This window comes from Chiloscyllium plagiosum, chromosome 5 (genome assembly GCF_004010195.1).
Source record: "Chiloscyllium plagiosum isolate BGI_BamShark_2017 chromosome 5, ASM401019v2, whole genome shotgun sequence".
Lineage (NCBI taxonomy): Eukaryota > Metazoa > Chordata > Chondrichthyes > Orectolobiformes > Hemiscylliidae > Chiloscyllium > Chiloscyllium plagiosum.
This window is the reverse complement of record NC_057714.1, coordinates 49716376-49737397: the sequence shown is the minus strand read 5'-3', so window position 1 is coordinate 49737397 and position 21022 is coordinate 49716376. Positions and strand designations below refer to the sequence as shown.

Below are 21022 nucleotides of genomic sequence, written 5' to 3'. Positions count from 1 at the left end.
TGACAGATGGTGAAGCAATTAAAGAAGAAATGTATGTGACTGCAGACTCTTCATTACAATACTTTGAGAACAAAGAAGAAATAGTAACCACCATCCTGAGCAAGTCACTTGGGGCTTCCACAGTATGAAGAAAAGTGGAATCTTTGTCCAAAAATGTCTTTCAGCAACCACAGCAGGACCTGAAAGACTGTTGATGCTTCTCATTGCAGTTCAATTAATCTATCAATATGACTGACACAGCTCAGTTGCCTGTTTTTGGGCATGTGGTTTTTAAGGACACAACTAAATAGGTTCTTCTCACCCTTTTGCCTGTTAAAGAGAGAATAAAGAGCAAAGATAATACAACAAATTCAAAAAATATATGCTTGAGAAAAATATTCCACTCAAGAAACTGGTTTCTACCATAACTGATGGTACACCAGTAATACTTTGCGTAAATATGACCTTTGTTGCATTTTGCAGAAATTATCCTTGTTTCTCCACTTTTCTGTATAATTCATCAAGGGTACAATTATGAATCTCATTTAATGAAGTTTGTTAAGATTGTAAACATGATTCATGTAAAAGGCCCTCAGCACTACTTGTAAAGATATAAACTTGATGCTACCAGGGTGGTCTCACTAATCCCCATGGTAATATGAGGTGGTTAAGTTGAGGGAAGGACCTGCAAAGACTTTCAGATATTATGCCTGAAATTGTCACAGTTCTTAAATCAATGAATGAATTGTGCAGTTAACTGTCAGACAATGCATGTTCTCTTGACTTTGGATTCCTTATCGACATTATGTCACAACTGTAGATATTAGGGATGGCCCAGTGGTTAGGACTGTTGCCTGACAGTGCCAGGGACCCGGATTCGAATCCAGCCTTGGATACCTGTTTATATGGAGTTTCCTCTGGGTGCTCCAGTTTCCTCCCACAGTCCAAAGATGTGCAGGTTAGGTGGATTGGTCATGCTAAGTTATCTCATAGTGTCCAGGGATGCGCATGGCTAGATTAGCCATAAACATTGAAGGTTACAGGGATAGGGTAGAGGTGGGATGTTCCTCTTCAGAGGGTCTTTGTAAATTCAATGGGTCGAATGGCCTACTTCCACATTGTAGGGATTCTATGACCACTGAATGAGCTGAACAATGAACTGCAGGAAAAGGACAGAGACTTGACACATATAATCATTGTTGTGCTCACACTCTAATTAAAACTAGGTCTGTTGTCCTCCCAATCAAAATATAAAATGGTGCAACACTTCCCAAATCTGTAGAAAATACTAGGAAAAAATCAACACACCAAAAAAACTGGTTCCACCCTGAAAACCTCTGTGCACACCTGAGGAAGTTGGCAGAGGAATTCAACTGGCGGTTTCAGGAATTAGACATGATGGAACAACTCATCGTGTTTGTCTCAAATCCATTCTTTTTAGTAGATATTGGTGGCTTGGCAACCAAATTCAATCAGGTGTTGATTTAGTTACTGTGAAAAATGGCATTGAGCTGGAAGTCAGATCAGAGGGCTGCAATTTTGGGGGAATTCATAAACAAAGAAAAATGCCCATTCCTACCTTCCTGTGCTTTTAAAGTAAAAGCTTATTTTTGGCTTCGTGTACCTTTGTTCTCCCAAATGAAAACAATCACTAGCAAGTATTGCATTTGCCTCAGATAAAGGAATGGATTGTGTACAAGTAGCAATCTTTATCATGTTCTACTAACTGTTTCCTCAAGGTTCTTTTACAACAAGATTATTAATTAGCCCTTTCTCATTGTGTAATCTTAGATCCAAAATAGTCTGTGGCCTAGTTGGTTCCTTAACATGTTGCATAAATGCTTCCTTAGTAGCATTGGTGCTCATCAGTCTATATGTAGTTTGAAGTCACTTATATTACTCAAGCACCAGGCACCTTTTAGTTTTTTTTAATGTGCCCTACAGTACCAGTTGTGTTTGGTGGTCTGTAAGCCACTTTAACAGTTACTACTGCACCTTGCCGCCATCAATCATGGCTGATATTTTCTCGACCCCATACTCCTGACTCCTCCCCATGATACTTGATCTCCTTCACTATCCTTTAATATGCAGCTCCTGGTCTTAGTCACCTGCAGCCAGTTTTGACAGTACACATAGCAACAATTAGCTGTGAATAGATGCATAAAATAAATCGTTGATCAATGGTTTTCTTGAGCTTGTTGTGTGACTTGGCTTCTACTTATTCTTTATCAGGAACAGCTAGAAAGTGAGGAAACATGAGTGAAGCCTGAGTGTTTCATATTCTTTTTAAAATGCTTTCATAAACATTATAAGAGGCTGGTTTTCCAAATAGCTGTAGTACTCCAGTGTACTCCCACCAGTTGTCCTTGGGATTGGGAGGGTTGCAGAAAGTATCTACAAGTATAGTGATTTTCGTCACTGATGAAGTTTGAGGTACACTAATAGCCCATAAATCAAAGCACCAAAAGGCAATTCTGACTTAATATTTGGTTTCTTTTTAGAGAATTAAATTGTTTGTTACTGTTTGTGATATTTGTTGTTATCCATGACTTTGCAATACTTAGGACATAAATTAAATTGTTTTCAACACATATCTTGTGAAAGTAGTTGTCCAGAGACTAAATGTACATGATCTGAACTCTTGTCCAAAAAAAGGGTGATTCTTATTGAACTAATTTCTGGAAATTGTGATGTTCTTGCCTGGTGGGAGATGCATGTGTTTATAGTAATTTCCTTTATTCTCTGACAGTAATCACAGTGATGAGGATGACCTGCCTCCTGCATTAGCGGCAGCCACTCGAAACAGCCCTCCCCCAGTCAGCAAACAATCCAATTCTGATGTTCAGTTACAATATCCCACCTGCATTAAGGTATATTACTGTTACTGTAATTACTGTTATGTTACTGCAATGTAGTGATATCCTCTGTCACATGTTAATTGCAACCTTGTCTCAACCATTTAAAAAGCATGAGAAAGAATATAGTCATTTATCTAACATCATTTACCTCTTAAGGATACTCCAAAAGACTGGCCAGTTATTGTAAAGTATTGTTACTGTTAGAATGTAACTTCCAGAGGTTCTTAGCAGTGTTCCCCTGAATTTTCTTACTGGCTGCACAGCCCTTCGAGATCCAGGCGCAGCACCAACTTCTGGAACCGGAAACCAATTCACTGATAGGCATAAAAATGCAGATCACCACGTGCAGAACATCAGAAAGAATGGAGGGATATTGGTTCTGAGCATTTCAGATGCCATTCTTCAGCCAATTCAATTAATTTCTCGTGATATTCAAAAACAGGTGAAGGCATTTGATGCTGCAAAAGCTATGGGGCCTGACAACATTCCAGCAATAGTACTAAAGACTTGTGCTTTAGAATTTATCACGTTCCATTACAGATACAACACTGCCATCTACCTGACAATATGGAAAATTGCTCAGATATGTCTTCTACAACAAAAACAGGTCAAATCCAACTTGGCTAATTATGTCCGATCAGACTATTCTCAATTATTACAAGTGTGATGGAAATATTCATCTGCAGTGCTGTCAAACACTAGTTGCTTGAATTTTGGAACAGGAGTAAGCCAACCAGCTCCTCAAATTTGTTTGCCATTCATTGAGATCACAGCTGGTATGTAGCCTAACTCCATATGCCTGCAAATAACCTTTAATATCTGTACTTAAGAATTTATCTATTTCAGATTTAAAATTAACAACTGCTCCAGCATCAACCACTGTTTGATGAAGAGAGTTCCAAACATCTACCAATCCTTGTGTATGGAAATTTTTCTTAACATCCATCCTGAATGGTCTGGCTCTAATTTTCAGACTATGCCCCCCGAGTTCTAGAATCCCCAACTAGTGGAAATAATTTATCTTTGTCAACCCTGTCTTTTCCTATTAATATCTTGAAGACTTCATTCAGATCACCCTTTAACCTTCTAACAGACCAAATTTGTGTAATCTCTCTTCATAATTTAATCCTGAAGTTTAGGTATTCTTGTAAACCTACGTTGTACCCCCCCCCCCCCCCCAAGGCAAGTATATCCTTCCTAAGGTGTGGTGCCCAGAACTGGTCTCAGTCCTCCAAATGCAGTCTAACCATGATTTTGTATAACTGCAGCATAACATCTTCATTCTTGTACTTCAGTCCTCTAGATATAAAGGCCAGCATTCCATTAGCTTTAATGACACTTATTCTGCACCTTTTCATTACATTTCAAAGACCTATGCCCCTGAATCCCTAAGTCTTTGTGAACATCCACTGTATTTAATGTCATACCATCTAGAAAGTATCCTTTTTAAATCCCAAATGGATCACGTTATATTTGCTTACATTGAACTCCACCTGCCATGTCTGACTCAGTCTATCAATATCCCTTTGGAATTTTATGTTATCATCTACTCTGTCTATAACGGCATCTAACTTTGTGTCATCAGAAAATTTGGATATATGAATTTCTATCGTTATCCAAGTCATTAATAAATAATGTGAATAATTGAGGGTCTAACATAGGTCCTTGTGATACGGCATTGGTCACATCCTGTCAACCTGAGTACCTACCCATTATCCTTACTTTCTATCACCTGCCACACAGCCAATTTCCTAGTCATTTCGGTAATTTGCCCTCAACTCTTTTGGCTTCTACCTTCGAAAACAGTCTTTTATGATGCACTTTATCAACTGCCTTCTGGAAATCAAGAGATATAACATTCATAGACAGTTCCTTGACCACATCCTTAGTCACTTCTTCAAAAAAGTTCAAGGATGTCATATCAGGAATCAATGCTGATTCTGTCTGATCAACTGAAAATTTTCCAAGTGTTCAGTTACCTCATCCTTGATTATAGATTCCAACAATTTCTGTCGGGCTAACTGGTCTTTAAATCCATGGTTTTCCTCTATCACCCTTCTCAAAAAGTGGAATAACATGTACAATTTCCTGTCCAGATGGACAATTCCTGTATCTAGGGAACTCCGAAAGGTTGCATTTGACTGAGTGTGGCATCAAGGGGTCTTAGCAAAACTATAGAGAATGGGAAATAGAGAAAGTGGGGGATGTCCATTGGTTAGAGTCATACCTAGTATTTAAGATGATGATTGTGGTAGCTGGAAGTCAGTCACAAAAATCTCCAAGGACATGTCTGCAGGAGATCCTCAGGGAAATGTCCTTAGTCCTTCAGCTGCTTCATCAATGACCTTCCCTCCATCATAAGGGCAGAAAAGGGAATGTGTACTGATGTTTGCATATTGTTCAGCACTATTCACAACTTGTCAGATACTGAAGCACTCGCTGTCCAAATGCAGCACAACCTGGACAGTATCCAGGCTTGGGTTGAAAAGTGGCAAGTAACATTCGTGCCACACAAATGCCAGGCCATGTCCATCTCCAAAATGAGACAATCATGACATTCAGTGGTGTTATCATCACTGAATCCCCCACTATCAACATCCTGGGAGTTGCCATTCACCAGAGACTCAATTTGACTAGCCGTATAAAAACAGTGGTTAAACAGCAGGTCAAAAAACTAGGAATCCTATAGTGAGTAACTCACCTCCTGTCTCTCCAAAGCTCATCCCACCTCCTGTCTCTCCAAAGCTCATCTACCATCTACAAGGCACAAGTCAGAAATGCATTTGAATGTTCTTCACTTTCCTGGATGATTGCAGCTCCAAAAACACTAAAGCAGCTTGACGTTTACAAGTACAAAGCGGCACTCTTGATTGGCACCTCCCACAAACATTCACTCCCTCCATCACTGATGTTCAGTATCATCAGTGTGTATAATGTTCAAGATGACAGCAGAAATTCACCAAGGCTGCTTGGGAACACAACCATCTGCAAGTTCCTCTCCAAGTCGCTCATCATCCTGACTAGGAATGATATCGCTGTTCCTTCAGTGTCATTGGGTCAAATTCCTGGAACTCCCTTCTCTAACATCGTGAGTTGACTTAAAGCACATGGACTACAGCACTTCAAAAACAAACAGCTCACCACCTCCTTCTCAAGAGCAACTAGAGACAGGCAATGAATGCTGGCTCGCTTGCGAATCCCACATCTCATGAATGAATAACAAAATAAAACTAAGCAGCCGATTTGTGCCCAGATGGGAACCATATTCAAAATAAACTAAATAAGTAGCTACAAAAGCAAAATACTGCAGATGCTTCCAATCACAGTTAAAAATAGAAAAAGTTGAAATACTGTCTTGTTTAGACAGTATCTATGAATAAAAGCAAAGTTAACATTTCAGATTCCATGACCTTTCATTATCAGATTTATCAAGGGAGGATTGGCAGATTGGAAATGGGTGGAAAGATTAAATGAATTAAAGCATTAAATGCTCAAAGACAACCAAATCCACCCACTTTCACTTTTAACAAAGACAGGTCAAGAGCTGAGAAATCAGTTTATTTCATTAACTAAAATCATTTCAGGAGAATGCATCCCACCATTTTTCAAATGGGTTATTTATTGTGAACACGTGGAAGTTATGGAAATCTTAGTGAGTAAATGGAGGCAACAAGGGCTGAATTCCCCAGGTCCAAAATGCCAGTGGAAGCCACAATTGGCCAACATCTTATGTGACATACACTCTAGCCACCTTCACATGCCAGCGGTGTCTGCATGATTCATGCCATTCCTCCAGGAATATCTGATTCACCCAGCTTCCCCAGCCCCTGGCATAGTGGTATCTGCTATCCACTCCATTGTTGTTTGTTGCTTTCCTGCCTGACAGTGGACTGATGAAACTGAGGGAAATTCATTTAAAGAACGCTGCAGTTGATTTCCATGTTTCTTTTCAGAAAACTATCCTCCAAGCTTTCTTGTCATCCTGTGTAAATATGGGGACCCTTCATTAATTATAATTTTGTTTCAAGAAAGGAGAGTAATGCATTTTATGATATGGCCATACATCTTACCTTGTGCCCATGCCACATCTTTAATTTACAAATAATTTTTCTTTTATATGTTCTTTTACCTAGCTGTTTCCAATTAATGGTTGACTCCAGTGTTAAGGCACACCATAAGTAGTTATACGAAAGATGCTCCTTTGTAAATGGAAAGTTCTACCTACGAGTCTCAGAATTGATAGGTTTTGTCTTTTCCTAACCACCACCCCCACCAAAACAGTACTTTCTTTTTTAAAGAACTTAGTAAACCACTGTACAGTCGTTCCTTTAATGATCTTCCTCCTTAACAGCAGAAATATTCTCATCCAGTCTGTTTTGATTGTTTGGTATTCAAATACAAAAGTCTCACTGTTCATCCTTCTGCTCTCCAAACATCACATATACTGTTGCATAAAAGTTTTAACAAAGTCAATCCGCCTCTGCTATTAAAATAGGTTGGATTATTTCTGTTCAATTGTATTTAAGGTGTGTTTGTTTATATCAGTCATTTTCTTCACGTGGGAATTATGCACTTGCATCCCCTTCACCCATCATTCATCAGCTCATTGCTGACCATTTCCACACTTCTGACCTCTGTGTTCAGCCATCTTTGATCACACGTTTCATTACTTAATGGCTGCTGATAACAAAAATCAAATCAAACAAATGTCCATCTTCTATTTTGGGAACAACTACTTGCAGGTAAGTCTATGTTTGGAAAATGGGAGTCTTTCAAAGTAGTATACTGAGAATTCAGGGCCAGCATGTTCCTCTAAGAGTGAAAGACAAGGGCAGCAAGTCTAGGCAACCCTTGATGTCAAGGGATATTGAGATTGAGAAAGCAAAAAAAAGGAAGCACACGACAAGTACAGCACATTCAAATCTGGGGGGCCCTTCAGGAGTTTAGAGTGTGTTAGGGGCATGCTTAAAGAAGAACTTAGAAGGGCAAAGAGTGGCCGCAAAATATCTTTGCAGAATTCAGGGCCAGCATGTTCCTCTAAGAGTGAAAGACAAGTGGAGCAAGTCCAGGCAACCCTTGATGTCAAGGGATATTGAGATTGAGAAGCACACGACAAGTACAGCACATTCAAATCCGGGGGGCCCTTCAGGAGTTTAGAGTGTGTTAGGGGCATGCTTAAAGAAGAACTTAGAAGGGCAAAGAGTGGCCGCAAAATATCTTTGCAGATAGGATTAAGAAAAACCTCAATCCATTTTACAAGTATATTAGGTGCAAAAGGATTACCAGGAAAAGAATGGCCCCTATTAACAATCAAAAGGGCAATCTGTGTGTGCAGCCAGAGGACATGGATGAAGTCTTCAATGAATATTTCTCATCTGTATATTTAATATCTCACTGGCCACGGGTAAAGTGCTGGAAGACTGGAGCCTAGCTAATGTGGTTCCCTGGTCCAAGAAGGGCAGCAGGAATAGGCCAGTGAATGGGAAATTATTGAAACAATTCTAAGGGACAGGATCAATTATCACCTGGAAAGACAGTGATTGATCAAGAACAGTCAGTATGGATTTGTTGGAGGGAGATCCTGTCTCACTAATTTCATTGAGTTTTTTTGTTTAAGAAGGTAACTAAATACATCATGGACTTCATTAAGGCCTTTAACATGGTCCCACATGATCGAATAGCCCAAAGGTTCCAAGACAGGTTTGGAAACTGGATCCAAAATTGGTTTGCAAATACGAAGTTAAAGGTGATGGTGAAGAGTTGTTTTTGTGACTGGAAGCCTGTGACCAGAGTGTACCACAGGGGTCAGTGTTGGGACCCTTGCTGTTTTTTATGTACTTGGATATGGATGTACACAAAGAATGGTAGATTCCCAGGGAACACTAACGACAAAGAAAGCTTGTTGTACAGATTGGACTGTAGGAGGCGGAGGCAGGGGTTGTGAGTCTGATTAAAGTCTACATAATTGAGAGACATAGATAAGGTAGATTGTGTGAATCTTTTCCATGTGGCAGACATGTCCAAGACCAGAGGGCATATGTTTAAGGTGAGGGGTAAGTGCTTTCACCCAAGGGATGGTAGAAATATGGAATGAGAAGATGGTGGAAGCATCTGGATTTGCACTTAAAATGCTAGGGCATAGAGGAGCATGGTCCAGCTGCAGGTAAATGGAATTAAGTGTAGTTCGGTATTGTTTGGTTGACATAGACATGTTCAGCCGAAGGGCCTGTTGCCATGTTGTGTGAGTCCATGATTCTATTCATCAATTGGTTACAGTTCTTAGTTTCCCAAAGAGTGACTCCTGCTTTTTTTTTTAAATCCAGTTATTTCCACCTACATTTTGCCATCAGGTTTCCAGAGACCTGAGAAAACTGAATTGTCAGGACTGCATTTCAATCAGGGCTCCGAAAGCCCTTTGCAAACCTGATTTAATAATTATAATGAAGTATCCTTCAATACAGTGAAAAATAGCGTAGACTTGTTCCTTTTTCTTTCTTAAGTGTACTAAAAAAATTATCTGGTGACAGGTTCACACATATATGCATCAAATAAGCTCCGTAAACTTTCCAAAAATGCTGATTCACATAGCTATGACTGCTTGCCAGCCCTGCCTGTCCTCTGACAATTTGCTAAAAAGACTACTTTCAGTGCAGGGTCTTAAGTAAGCATGAGGTTGATAGGAAACATTGCAGATATGTTGTGCAGTATTCCTCCTAGTATCAATCTTTGTTCTCTTCTAAACCACATTCTTTCATTAGGCTGTCCAGCATCACTGTGCAGTGTTCAAAGCCAGTAGCAAGCAATTTACCATGCTGTATCTTTCAATGTTGCACTTCAGTTTTATACATAGTAGGCATTGTAAATCTGGTTCCATATTAATGAATTGCTGCAGTATCTGAAATATCTGACAGAATCCCTTGCTTGCCTGCACTCCTGATTATTGAGCAAGTTTAAGAACTTATGGGAATTTTTTGCTGTTAGGCATGAATAATTTACATTGTAGAAAGTAAGATGTAAAGTTGATTACTATTGTCTGAAAATATTCCTTAGGTGGATTCATATTTGTCACTCTTTTTATAGAATAGTTTGGAAGAAGATCACACAGAGTTGGCTTCTCCAGGAGATCTACTGATGGACTTTACTGAAGCCACTCCTCTGGTTTGTGTTCATCCTCTGTCATTTTTAAATATTCAGTTCATTCACTGATTCGAATGTATTGTCAGTTAATGTCCTGAAAGCAGCTGCTAGATGCAAATACTGATTGGCTTTGACTGGAGATATGGTTTTGCCTAATTCTGAGTAATGCTGTTTTTTATTTAACATTCTCCTAGTGTTTCCTACTATTCATTCGATCCTCTTTTACAATGGTGTGTGCTAGACTACATTTTACAAGGAAAGAAATAATAAATGCATATTTAAAGTACTGATCATGGATAGTGATCAGATGCAGGAACCTACATTAATTTTGTTCCAAGTCCCTTCCCTAAGATTCTCACTGATCCAAAGTACAACTGGATCATATCTCTTCTGAGATTGAATCTGAGATTGAATTCAGCACTGACTAAGAATGGATCCAGAAACCTAGCTGGCCAGCATTGCTTTGTGCTACATATCATGGAAAGTGTTGGGGGGATTGCTTAGCTCAGTTAGCTGCATAGCTAGTTTGTGATGCAGAGTGATGCCAACAACATGGGTTCAATTCTCACAACAGCTGGGGTTAACATGAAGGACTCTCCTTCTCAACCTTTCCCCAAAGAAAAATTTATCTGTAGATAGATATAACATGATGCAGAAACTTTGGGCTGAATCTTACATTTCTTTGGCTGTCAGTTTTACCAAGCTTTCTGGAGGGTTTCACACCACGAGGACTCACTATATCTTACCAAACTTTCCTCATTAACTACTTACCCTGCCTCTCAAGCTCTCCCTCACCCGATTACAGCCTCATTATCCTACGCAGTGGTGCCAAAAGAAGTCACCTGAAAGACCAGCATGCCTGGGGCCTGTGCCTTATTTAAAAGGACACTGTGCATCCAGATGAGCATGACAATTGCAAAGTTGCCCTGCTTGGTGATGGATATTCTGACAGAAGATGTCAGAGAAGGGACAAATGGTGCCTCGATTATCCAACAGGCACCTGGAGGTCCTGATGGATGGGATGCTGCAGAGGAGAAGTGTCCTCTTCCTGGAGGACTGCAGAGGAGGCCACTACCACAAACCCTGACAGCCTGGTCCAAGTTCACTCTCTAGATCAGTGCGATACCTATGAACTGGAGGAAGAACCAGCTGTGCTGCAAGAAGGTCAATGAACTCCTCTTCTCTGCCAGGGTAAGTGCCACATTCTTCTCTCTGGTATTTCACATCCTCTCAATCTCAGCTACTGTATCCACCTCCCATCATGGCCCATGCTCCACCACTCTCACTATTGCCTTCAACATCTTTCTTCGCTCAGTCTCATTTCCCTGAACCTCCCACATCACTAACTCTGCATCGGCTGTCCACTGCCTACTCACCCAGAAAAGCTCACCAAACACTTTCATCTTGCTCAATCTCTCTCTTTCTCTCATTCCAGGGGAAGACAGTCCACATCAAGGTCAACAGGGCCTCTACAGGTGAAGAGGTGCCTGACATCAGGCTTCTTACTCACACATGGAGAGAATCCTGTTCCTCACAGAAGAAGACAAGAACCACTGCTATTGAGATACTGAGATATCCATATCCCACCCTCAACTGAGTAAATGCCACTATTCATTTCGCGCAGTAATCCTGTCCGTGTCATTCGTTGCCCAACACTTCTAACCATTAGCCACAATTCCTTCTCTCTCTCTCATATCTTGCAGCTACCAGCAAGTTGTCCAAGGCCCCAGTGCAGAAATGGCCTGTTGCCAGAAGCAGCCTCCTCAATCCCTGAGGAATGGTGTGCCAAAGCCTCAGAGGAAACATCATATGACTACCTCCTGTAGCCCCCACAGCCCAGATACGGCCACCTTGGTGCAAAAGTCACGCATAGAAAGCACAACCTGGAGAGCATCTCATTGGGACTGCTCCGCACTGACTGAGGGGAGAAATGTCCCAGGTTGCTGACACTCTGAGGACGGCTGGAGACTAGACACCTGCTCAGCCCTGGGCAGGAGAGGGCCCAGTGGTGCTGGAGTCAGGGATTTTGTTCAAATACACAGCGAGGAATAGGAGCAACAGGCAGGGATGTGAGAGGCAATGATCCTCATAACCCAGAGGCTACAGGAGTAATTTGTGCCTCAAACATGTGAATGTTGGCAGTTACCATGGAGAACCAGGTGCCTCAGGGTCTGCTGGATCCCTGCATAGACCTGCACTCCATCACCCCCATCCATTGATCTTCCAGACTGAAAGCAAGTTGATGAAGGCACCAAGAACCTGGTGAGCACACTCCAGATGCCCCTTCCTCACAAGGAGACAGGGCAGTGCTAGGAGGCATTCAGCGGAGGAGAAACTACATGCAGACCCAATCTAATCTCCTTTTGGGCACTTCAGAGGTGGTCAGGCCATCCACCTTGACTCTGCCAGCCCTCCTCTGACCCTTGAATGTCAATCCTGAAAGACTCTTGCAGCAAGTGGAAGCAAGATGAACAAGGCATGTGTTGGCAATATGGTGCCAGCACAACATTATACTTTATGGTTAAATAACCCTTTTTTTCCCTGGCCACTGTATGCTAGCATATGGGTGTGAATGAGTTGGTCAGAGATGTCTGAAGCAGGGAAGTATACAGCACACTGACAGCCAATGCATGAGGGTCACAAGAGCTTAAGGAGCCTGCGGGTCTGTGTCCTGTGCAGTGAATGAGTCGATGTGGGATGTTTCCCTTTGAAAGAGCATACATCATGGATCTCCGTCCCTCAAGTAACGACAAATACCCAGCCTACTCTAGATGTTCTCGCAGTTATTTTCTTCTCCATTCCATAATTTTGATTTCCAAACAGTGACTGTGCGTTCTCTTTGACCATTAACTTGGCAATACATGTTGGTAAGTCTCAAACTATTCAAATTCCTCCTCTGATAGGGTGAATGATTTGAGGGGCTATCAGATTTGCACCTCCTCAGGTTCCCACCCAATCCATCTATATGAGTCTACACATGCCGACCATTCTTCTTAGCCCTGGCCTATGAGGTGACCATATAAGGTTTGGTCATATGACTTTACCTCCTTGAAGCCACGGTGCTCCTGGCTGTGGATAAGCACCCCCTCCCCCCCTTCCATATTAACTCATCCCCACCCATGCTTTACTATATCCTCCCCTTATAAATACAGTTTACCCCACTTTACAATTATCATTGCCCTGCTTGCCTCGTAAGTTGCTGGCACGTGGTGCAGGTGTGAGATTGGTGTAGCACACTGCTGTACAGCAAGATGTATATTCCCTTTAACTGTGGACGGCTGACCAGCAAGAGTGCTGGTAGGCACTGAGTGTGCAAGTGCTAAGATAGCAAGTGAGCAGCCCTGAGATGCAGCCTGGTCCAGTTTGTGAGCTGAGTGTTATATGCTCGTTCCTTACAGCAGCCTTTCAGTGCTAGTTGCTGGTGTGTACTGCAATGTGGTCTGTGCTTCCTGAGCATCCTGCAAATGGGTTACAGAGGTGCCATGAGAATCAGTGAGGGGTTGGTTGTTGGATGGGGATGTCTGTGGATGAGACTGGGTACATACGGCTGGTGTCCATGGGTCATGCTCTGAGATGATGATGTGTGGTGAGTAACATTAAAGCTCTTCGCAGTCACCAAGTACCTGCTCTGACTTCCAGTTTGAGAATTCATGCCATCTAGTTAGCTCACAGCAGATGGTAGAATGGGAAATTGTAATGAGACGAAATGTACACATTGTCACAAAGCTCGTCCCTTTTTCTTTTAACTTGGCTCATGGATACTCTGTCCATGACTTTTTTCCAAGGGGTAATAAACCAGGCTGGGCTCCGATCCGTCTGGTTTGGTACAGAGATGAACAGGAATTTGAGAGGCCTTTTGTTCATATGTAAACAGATGAGACTTCAGGCCAAAGTGGTCATGTTTTAGAAGTGACCTGCATAATGAAAAGGGAGTGGTCAGCTCTCGAGCTGAGCAGTTTAGTTTAGACCTGAACTGGTGGGGAGTTCAACAGGAAGCTGTGTGGAAACTGTCTCTCTTTCTGTCCTTCAACCTCAACCTGTAAACATGTGTTCCATTTATACTGTTGTTAAAGGGAGTTTGCTTATTGGGACTGTTGTGTATATTCAGAACAGGATATTTAAGTCTAGTTTGGATAGACTGAGTTCTGTAGGGGTTCTTTATTCTGTTCTTTGTATTTCATTGAGTAATTTTGTGAATAAATTTTTGTGTGTTTTAAAATCTAGTAGTCAACCTAACTAACTTACTCTGGGTAATTTTCACTGTACACCATTTTTTAGTAGATTAGATTGGATTCCCTACAGTGTGGAAACAGGCCCTTCAGCCTAACAAGTCCACACCGATCCTCCGAAGAGCAACCCACCCAGACCCACCTCCCTCTGACTAGTGCACCTAACACTACGGTCAATTTAGCATGGCCAATTCACCTGACCTACACATCCTTGTGACTGTGGGAGGAAACCCACGCAGACACGGGGAGAATGTGCTACCGAAACAAATTGCAAGTTATGGTTTGGGCTGCCTGCTCAAGAATGTTTTGAGTAGTCTGGACTAGTTCATAACAGATGGGGGCTCTTTGTGGGATTTTAAACAACGAGTAGGTCTTTATTTCAGGTGTAGGTTTGGTTGGGTGACAAAGCTTAGGATAGTAATGGCTCTTTCAGTCGCCAAAATTTTTCTGGATGTGGATGCGTGACTTTGGAAGGTTTGCAAAAGGTGGATAAGATCAAGCTGCAGGAAGTAGCAGAGAAACTGGAATTGGACCTGCCTGCTTCAGTGAGGAAAGAAGAGATAATGACAGCAGTAGGTCAGCACTTAAACTTACTGGAGAAACCATCAGAATCTACAGAGATGGCAAGAATTCAATTGCAAATGAAGCAGCTTGAGTTAGAGGTGAGAGATAAGGAAAGGACAGCAGAAATGAAACATCTTGAGTTACAATTAAAAGCTGAAGGAAAAAGAGTGCGCAGCAGAACAGAGAGGAAAAAGAGAGAGCAGCGGAAGAGAGGGAAAAAGAGAGCAGAGAAAGAAGAGAGTTTTTGAATTTCAAAAACTGACATTTAAAAATGAAAGTCAGCTTAAAAGACTGGAGATAAAGGCTAAGGGAAGGCTCAGTGAGGAAGTTGTGTGAACTCATGTGGAAGAGCAGAGAGGTTAAAACAGCAAGGTTAGCAGCTGAAGTGGCTGATGATTATGAGCTGGTCCATAAAACTCGGTTTGGCTTCCAGGATCAATTGCAGTCTATGAGGGATAGAAACTGGGGCAAAGAGAAATCCTCACATGGAAAGGGAAAGATAGATCTCAGTGAAGATCATAAGGATAATGTACCACAAGGTAAAAAAGAAACCCTTGAGGTGGACAAAGTTAAAAAGCTCTGGTGTTTTCATTGTAATGAAGTGGACCACATGATATCACAGTGTTGGTGGACTACGAGAAAGCCTGATGTAGGAAAACCGGGCGTGCCTGGGAATTTTGTTGGACTGGTAACAAAAAGCACAAGGGAAGTGAGACAACTGCCTCAGAGTGTACAAGATGATCAGAGGTTGATTAAGGAGGAAGTGCCAGATCTGCTTAAAAAATATACATGCAAGAGTAAAGTTTATTCACATAGGCCAGGAGTAGCAGGTAAAGAAGTTATAATATTAAGTGACACAGGATCCTCTCAGTCTGTAATGCTGAAGGGTGAGGAGATATGTATTCCTGAGGGACTACTGCCAGAAAAAGATACTGGTAATAGGAATTCATGGTGAGACAAAAAGGTTTTGCAAGGTTTGTAGCTCAGGTTGAGGTTTAGGGTGTAGGTTTGCTCGCTGAGCTGTAGGTTTGATATCCAGACATTTCATTACCTGGCTAGGTAACATCATCAGTGGCGACCTTCAAGTGAAGCGAAGCTGTTGTCTCTTGCTTTCTAGTTATATGTTTGTCCTGGGTGGGGTTCCTGGGGTTTGTGGTGATGTCATTTCCTGTTCATTTTCTGAGGGGTTGATAGATGGTATCTAGATCTATATGTTTGTTTATGGTGTTGTGGTTGGAGTGCCAGGCCTCTAGGAATTCTCTGGCATGTCTTTGCTTAGCCTGTCCCAGGATAGATGTGTTGTCCCAGTCGAAATGTTTTTTTTCCTCCGTGTGTAGGGCTACGAGGGAGAGAGGGTCGTGTCTTTTTGTGGCGAGCTGGTGTTCGTGTATCCTGGTGGCTAACTTTCTTCCTGTTTGTCCTATGTAGTGTTTGTGGCAATCCTTGCATGGAATTTTGTAGACGACGTTGGTTTTGTCCATGGGTTGTACTGGGTCTTTTAAGTTTGTTAATTTTTGTTTGAGAGCGTTGGTGGGCTTGTGTACTACTAGGATTCCGAGAGGTCTTAGTAGTCTGGCTGTCATTTCTGAAACTTCTTTGATGTATGGTAAGGTGGTTAGGGTTTCTGGTTGTGTTTGGTCTGCTTGTTGTGGTTTGTTCTTGAGGAATCTGCGGACTGTATTTTTTGAGTATCCGTTCTTCTTGAATATGTTGTATAGGTGGTTCTCCTCTGTTTTCCGAAGTTCGCCTGTGCTGCAGTGTGTGGTGGCTCATTGGAATAGTGTTCTGATATAGCTTCGTTTGTGTGTGTTGGGATGGTTGCTGGTGCAGTTAAGTATTTGGTCAGTGTTTGTCGGTTTTCTGTATATGCAGGTTTGTAGTTCTCCGTTGTCCTTTTTTTCTACTGTGACATCCAGAAATGCGAGACAAAAAGTGTTCAGTTATGTAAAGTGAAGCTAGAGAGTCCAGAGAAGAGAAGAGCTCCAAGAATACATTTTGTTCTTGCAACGGGCTTTTGCCGAAAACGTCGATTTTCCTGCTCCCTGGATGTTGCATGACCTGCCATACTTTTCCAGCACCACACTCACGACTCTAATCTCTAGCATCTGCCGTCTTCACTTTTGCCGTGCTGCCTACTCTAGTTGAAAAGCCAGTGAAGATGTAGGCAACTGAAGAAATGAAGAATGTTTTTCCAGGAATTTTCCCTGAATGTGTGATCATAAGATCACAGCAGCACAAGCTGAAGCAGGAAAGATCAAAAGGCACAGATAAGGAAGCTGACATTTCTGACTGAAGAAAATTTTTGATTAAGCTAAGTGGAACATAGAAGGACCAAATAGGTAAAAACACAAATATCTTTAGCTCTGCTAAGCTGATTGAGTTACAGCAGAAAGACAAGGAGTTAAAACAGTTATATCAAAAGGCATTTACCGAGAAGGAAAGTGAATGCATTCCTGTGTGTTATTACTTAACAAATGATGTCTTAATGAGGAAATGGAGACCATCACACATTCAAGCAGATGAGAAATGAGCAGAGATTCATCAAATTGTTTTGTAAGTAGGGTATAGAAAGGAGGTGCTGCGAGTGGTGCACGACATACCACTTTGAGGTCACTTCGGGGTGAGGAAAACACAGGCTAAAACACAGACATTTTTACTGGCCTGGACTACACAAAGATGTAGTTGAATTTTGCCAGACGTGTCATACATGTCAGTTAAAACCCCAGGCAGTAATAAAACCTGCACCTTTAATACCTATGCCAGCATATGAGGAACCTTTCACAAGAGTCTTGATTGATTGTGTAGGTCCCCTACCTCAAACAAAAAGTAGGAATAAGGATTTATTAACAATAATGGATGTGTCGCCTAGATTTCTAGAGGCAATCCCATTATGCAACATCACAGCTAAAAGGGTTGAAGAAGAACTACTTAAAAATTTTTATTAGATACAGATTACCGATAGAGATCCAGTCAGATCAAGGATCAAACTTCATATTCAAACTATTCGAGGTGGTTATGGATAACTTGGGAATAAAGCAATTCAAACCTATTGCATACCATCCAGAATTGCAGGGAAGCGCTAGAGAGATGGCATCAAACACTAAAGACCATGTTGAGGGGTTATGGTCAGGATTATCCAGATGATTGGGATAAGGGAATTCCATTTGTACTTTTTGCAATCAGAGATGCACAGAATGAATTGACCAAATTCAGTCCATTTGAATTAACTTTTGGGCATGAAGTAAGCGGACTGTTAAAATTGATTAAGGAGAAATTATTAAATCAGAATTCAGAGACCACCCATTTGGACTATGTGTCAAATTTTAGAGAACAATTAAATAGAGCTGGAGAGTTGACTCTACAGTATTTAAATGTATCACAGCATAAAATGAAACAGGAAGCGGATAAGAAATCACAAATTTGCAATTTTGCAATTGGGGATAAGGTATTGGTGTTACTTCCAGTGACAGGTGACCCTTTAAAAGCCAGGTCTAGTGGACCTTATCAAATCGAGAGAAAATTGAGTGAAGTGAACTACTTGATAAGGACTCCAGACAGGAAGAAATTTCACAGAGTGTATCATGTGAACATACTCAAAGGTATTTTGATAGGGAAGGAAAATAATGATTACAGCACAGAAGGAAGAACCAAGTTCAAGGATTCTGAATTGGACATTCTCAAAACAAATTGAACAATAAGGAAGTTGTCAAAAATTGGGATAAATTATTGAGTTACCTTCCACAAGAAAATCAAAATGACCTGAAAGAGTTATTACTATTACATGAGGAGATATGCAGAAATAAACTAGGATGTACTAACCTCATTGTGCATGATGTAGAGACAGGAGATGCTGTTCGGATTAAGCAACATCCTTATAGGCATAACCCTCTAAAGTTGGCACAGGTTCAGAAGAAGATAGAGCGCATACTCCAAGATGGCATAATCGAAGTGACTGGAGCTCACCTATAGGAGAAAGTGAGGGCTGCGGATGCTGGAGATCAGAGCTGAAAATGTGTTGCTGGAAAAGCGCAGCAGGTCAGGCAGCATCCAAGGAGCAGGAGAATCGACGTTTCGGGCATGAGCCCTTCTTCAGGGTCATGGTTCCAAAGCCAGATAGTACCCAACAATCATGTGTGAACTAACGCAAAGTCAACACCGTTACAAAGCCTGATGCATATCCAATTCCACAGTTGGAGGATTGTCAAAAAAGTGGGACAAGCAACTTACATTTCTAAGTTGGACTTGCTCAGAAGCTACTAACAAGTACCTCTGCGGGAGAGAGCAAAGGCTATTTCAGCTTTCATAACACCAAATGGACTATATCAGTTCAAAGTCATGCTGTTTGGTATGAAAAACGCGCCAGACACTTTTCAGTGACTGATTAATAAGGTCATTGCCGGATTACCCAGCTGTCTGGTGTATATTGATGATCTGGTGATTTTTAGTCACTCATGGAAGGGACATTTACAGCATTTATCAGACTTGTTCGATCGACTTTGGAAGGCAGGCTTGGTGGTAAACCTAGCTAAAAGTGAATTTGCCAAGCCCAAGTCACCTCCCTGGACCATGTTATTGGACATGGACAAATGGCCCCATGAGATTCCAAAATGAAAATAATTGGGGAATTTCCCACACCATCAACAAAAAAGAATACTACGGTTCCTGGGGTTGAGTGGATTTTACCAAACGTTTGTGCTGAACTTTAGCAGTGTGGCTGCTCCACTCACTGAATTGTTAAAAAAGGGCAAGAAGTTTCAGTGGACAGTAGACTGCAAATGGCATTTGACAGCCTAAAAATTGTGTTAAGCACTGCCCCAGTATTAGCCACACCAGATTACGTGAAGACTTTCAAGGCGGCTATCGATGCCATGTTTTGGGTATCAGTGTGGTGCTTCTGCAGGAGGATGACGAGGGAATAGAAAGACCAATTGGGTATTTTTCCAGGAAGCTGAACGTTCATCAACAGAAATATTAAACGGTGGAGAAACAGATTTTAAGCTTGATGTTGGGCCTACAATGTTTCAATGTTTATATTACCAACATTGCATCTGAGACAATCGTCTACACTGAGCACAACCCATTGACGTTTGTGGCAAAATTTAAGGACAAAAATGTCGGACTGTTTAGATGGAGCTTGTTGTTGCAGCCATTCTGAGTTCTGTAGGGGTTCTTTATTCTGCTCTTTGTGCTTCATTATGTAATTTTGTTAATACATTTTTGTGTGGTTTAAAACGTAGCAGTCAACTGAGCTAACTTATTCTGGGTAATTTTCACTGTACACTTAGCGAAACAAATTGCAAAGTTATGGTCTGGGCTGCCTGCTTAAGAATGTTTTGAGTGGTCTGGCCTAGTCCATTACAATATTAATAAACAACAATCCTTCTTTTAGACAGCTCACTACTGCCTAGCGAGAATCTCTTGTTGATGCCTGGAATTTGCTTAAACGATACAGCTAGATATTCCTGATGTCGAAATAGATTTCACTGGAATTCTCACATCATTCTGCTACATCGTTCAAGCCCCCTAAGATTCCATTCAGCATCTATTTTCATACGCAGTGGCTTTGGATTCCTGTTTTGCAGTCTCCCAATATTGTGCATACATTGCTGAAAGTGACAGAAATGGTTCAATATAAACTTTCACGAGGGACTTGGCTAAATACTTGAAAAGGAACATTTTGTCGGACAATAGAGTTAAAGCAAGGGAGTGGGATTAATTGGAGAGTTAATTCAGCAAAATGGTGGTGACATGTTTAGCTAAAGGTTTTCCTTCTGAGGTATGATTCTATGATGAGTTCTGAACTTCTCACATTACAAGGCATGGTTTGACAAATCTGTTAAATACTGGTCCAAAGGGAGAAATTTGCACTACAGTTCTTGCTAAATCAAGCTGAGCACTAATAACATTTATAGATCTGAACTAAGCTATTTATCCCAATCTAAAAGCAAGCAACATTGGATTATAGCAGAATAAAAATAATGAAATTATATAATATTTATATTAAAGCCTCAACTAATTCATCATTTCTCACCAGCTCAATTGTAAGCATGCATCAGGAATGAAAAGAGATTTGTGTGCAACTTATGTCCTGAAATACAGTTGTTTTAAATTCATCATACGAATGATCTTGAATTTGTAACTGAAGTGTTAATGCTGATTCTTCTGACGTCTTTTGAGTTTTCTATTATTTTGCAGATAAAGACTGTACCAGCCCATCCTTTTTCACCTCTGCCACAATTTCCTGTAAGTACCTTG

The 21022-nt window shown here is 41.2% G+C and overlaps 1 protein-coding gene across 1 annotated transcript in view; it reads left to right on the top strand.

Moving 5' to 3' along the window:
* Positions 1-21022, top strand: part of LOC122549886 (band 4.1-like protein 4B) — a 385280-nt gene that overhangs the window by 343695 nt on the left and 20563 nt on the right. Inside the window, exons 21-23 of the mRNA XM_043690060.1 lie at positions 2729-2849; positions 9918-9995; positions 20963-21010. Of these exons, the coding sequence (XP_043545995.1) occupies positions 2729-2849; positions 9918-9995; positions 20963-21010 (247 nt within the window). The remainder of the gene's footprint in view (positions 1-2728; positions 2850-9917; positions 9996-20962; positions 21011-21022) is intronic.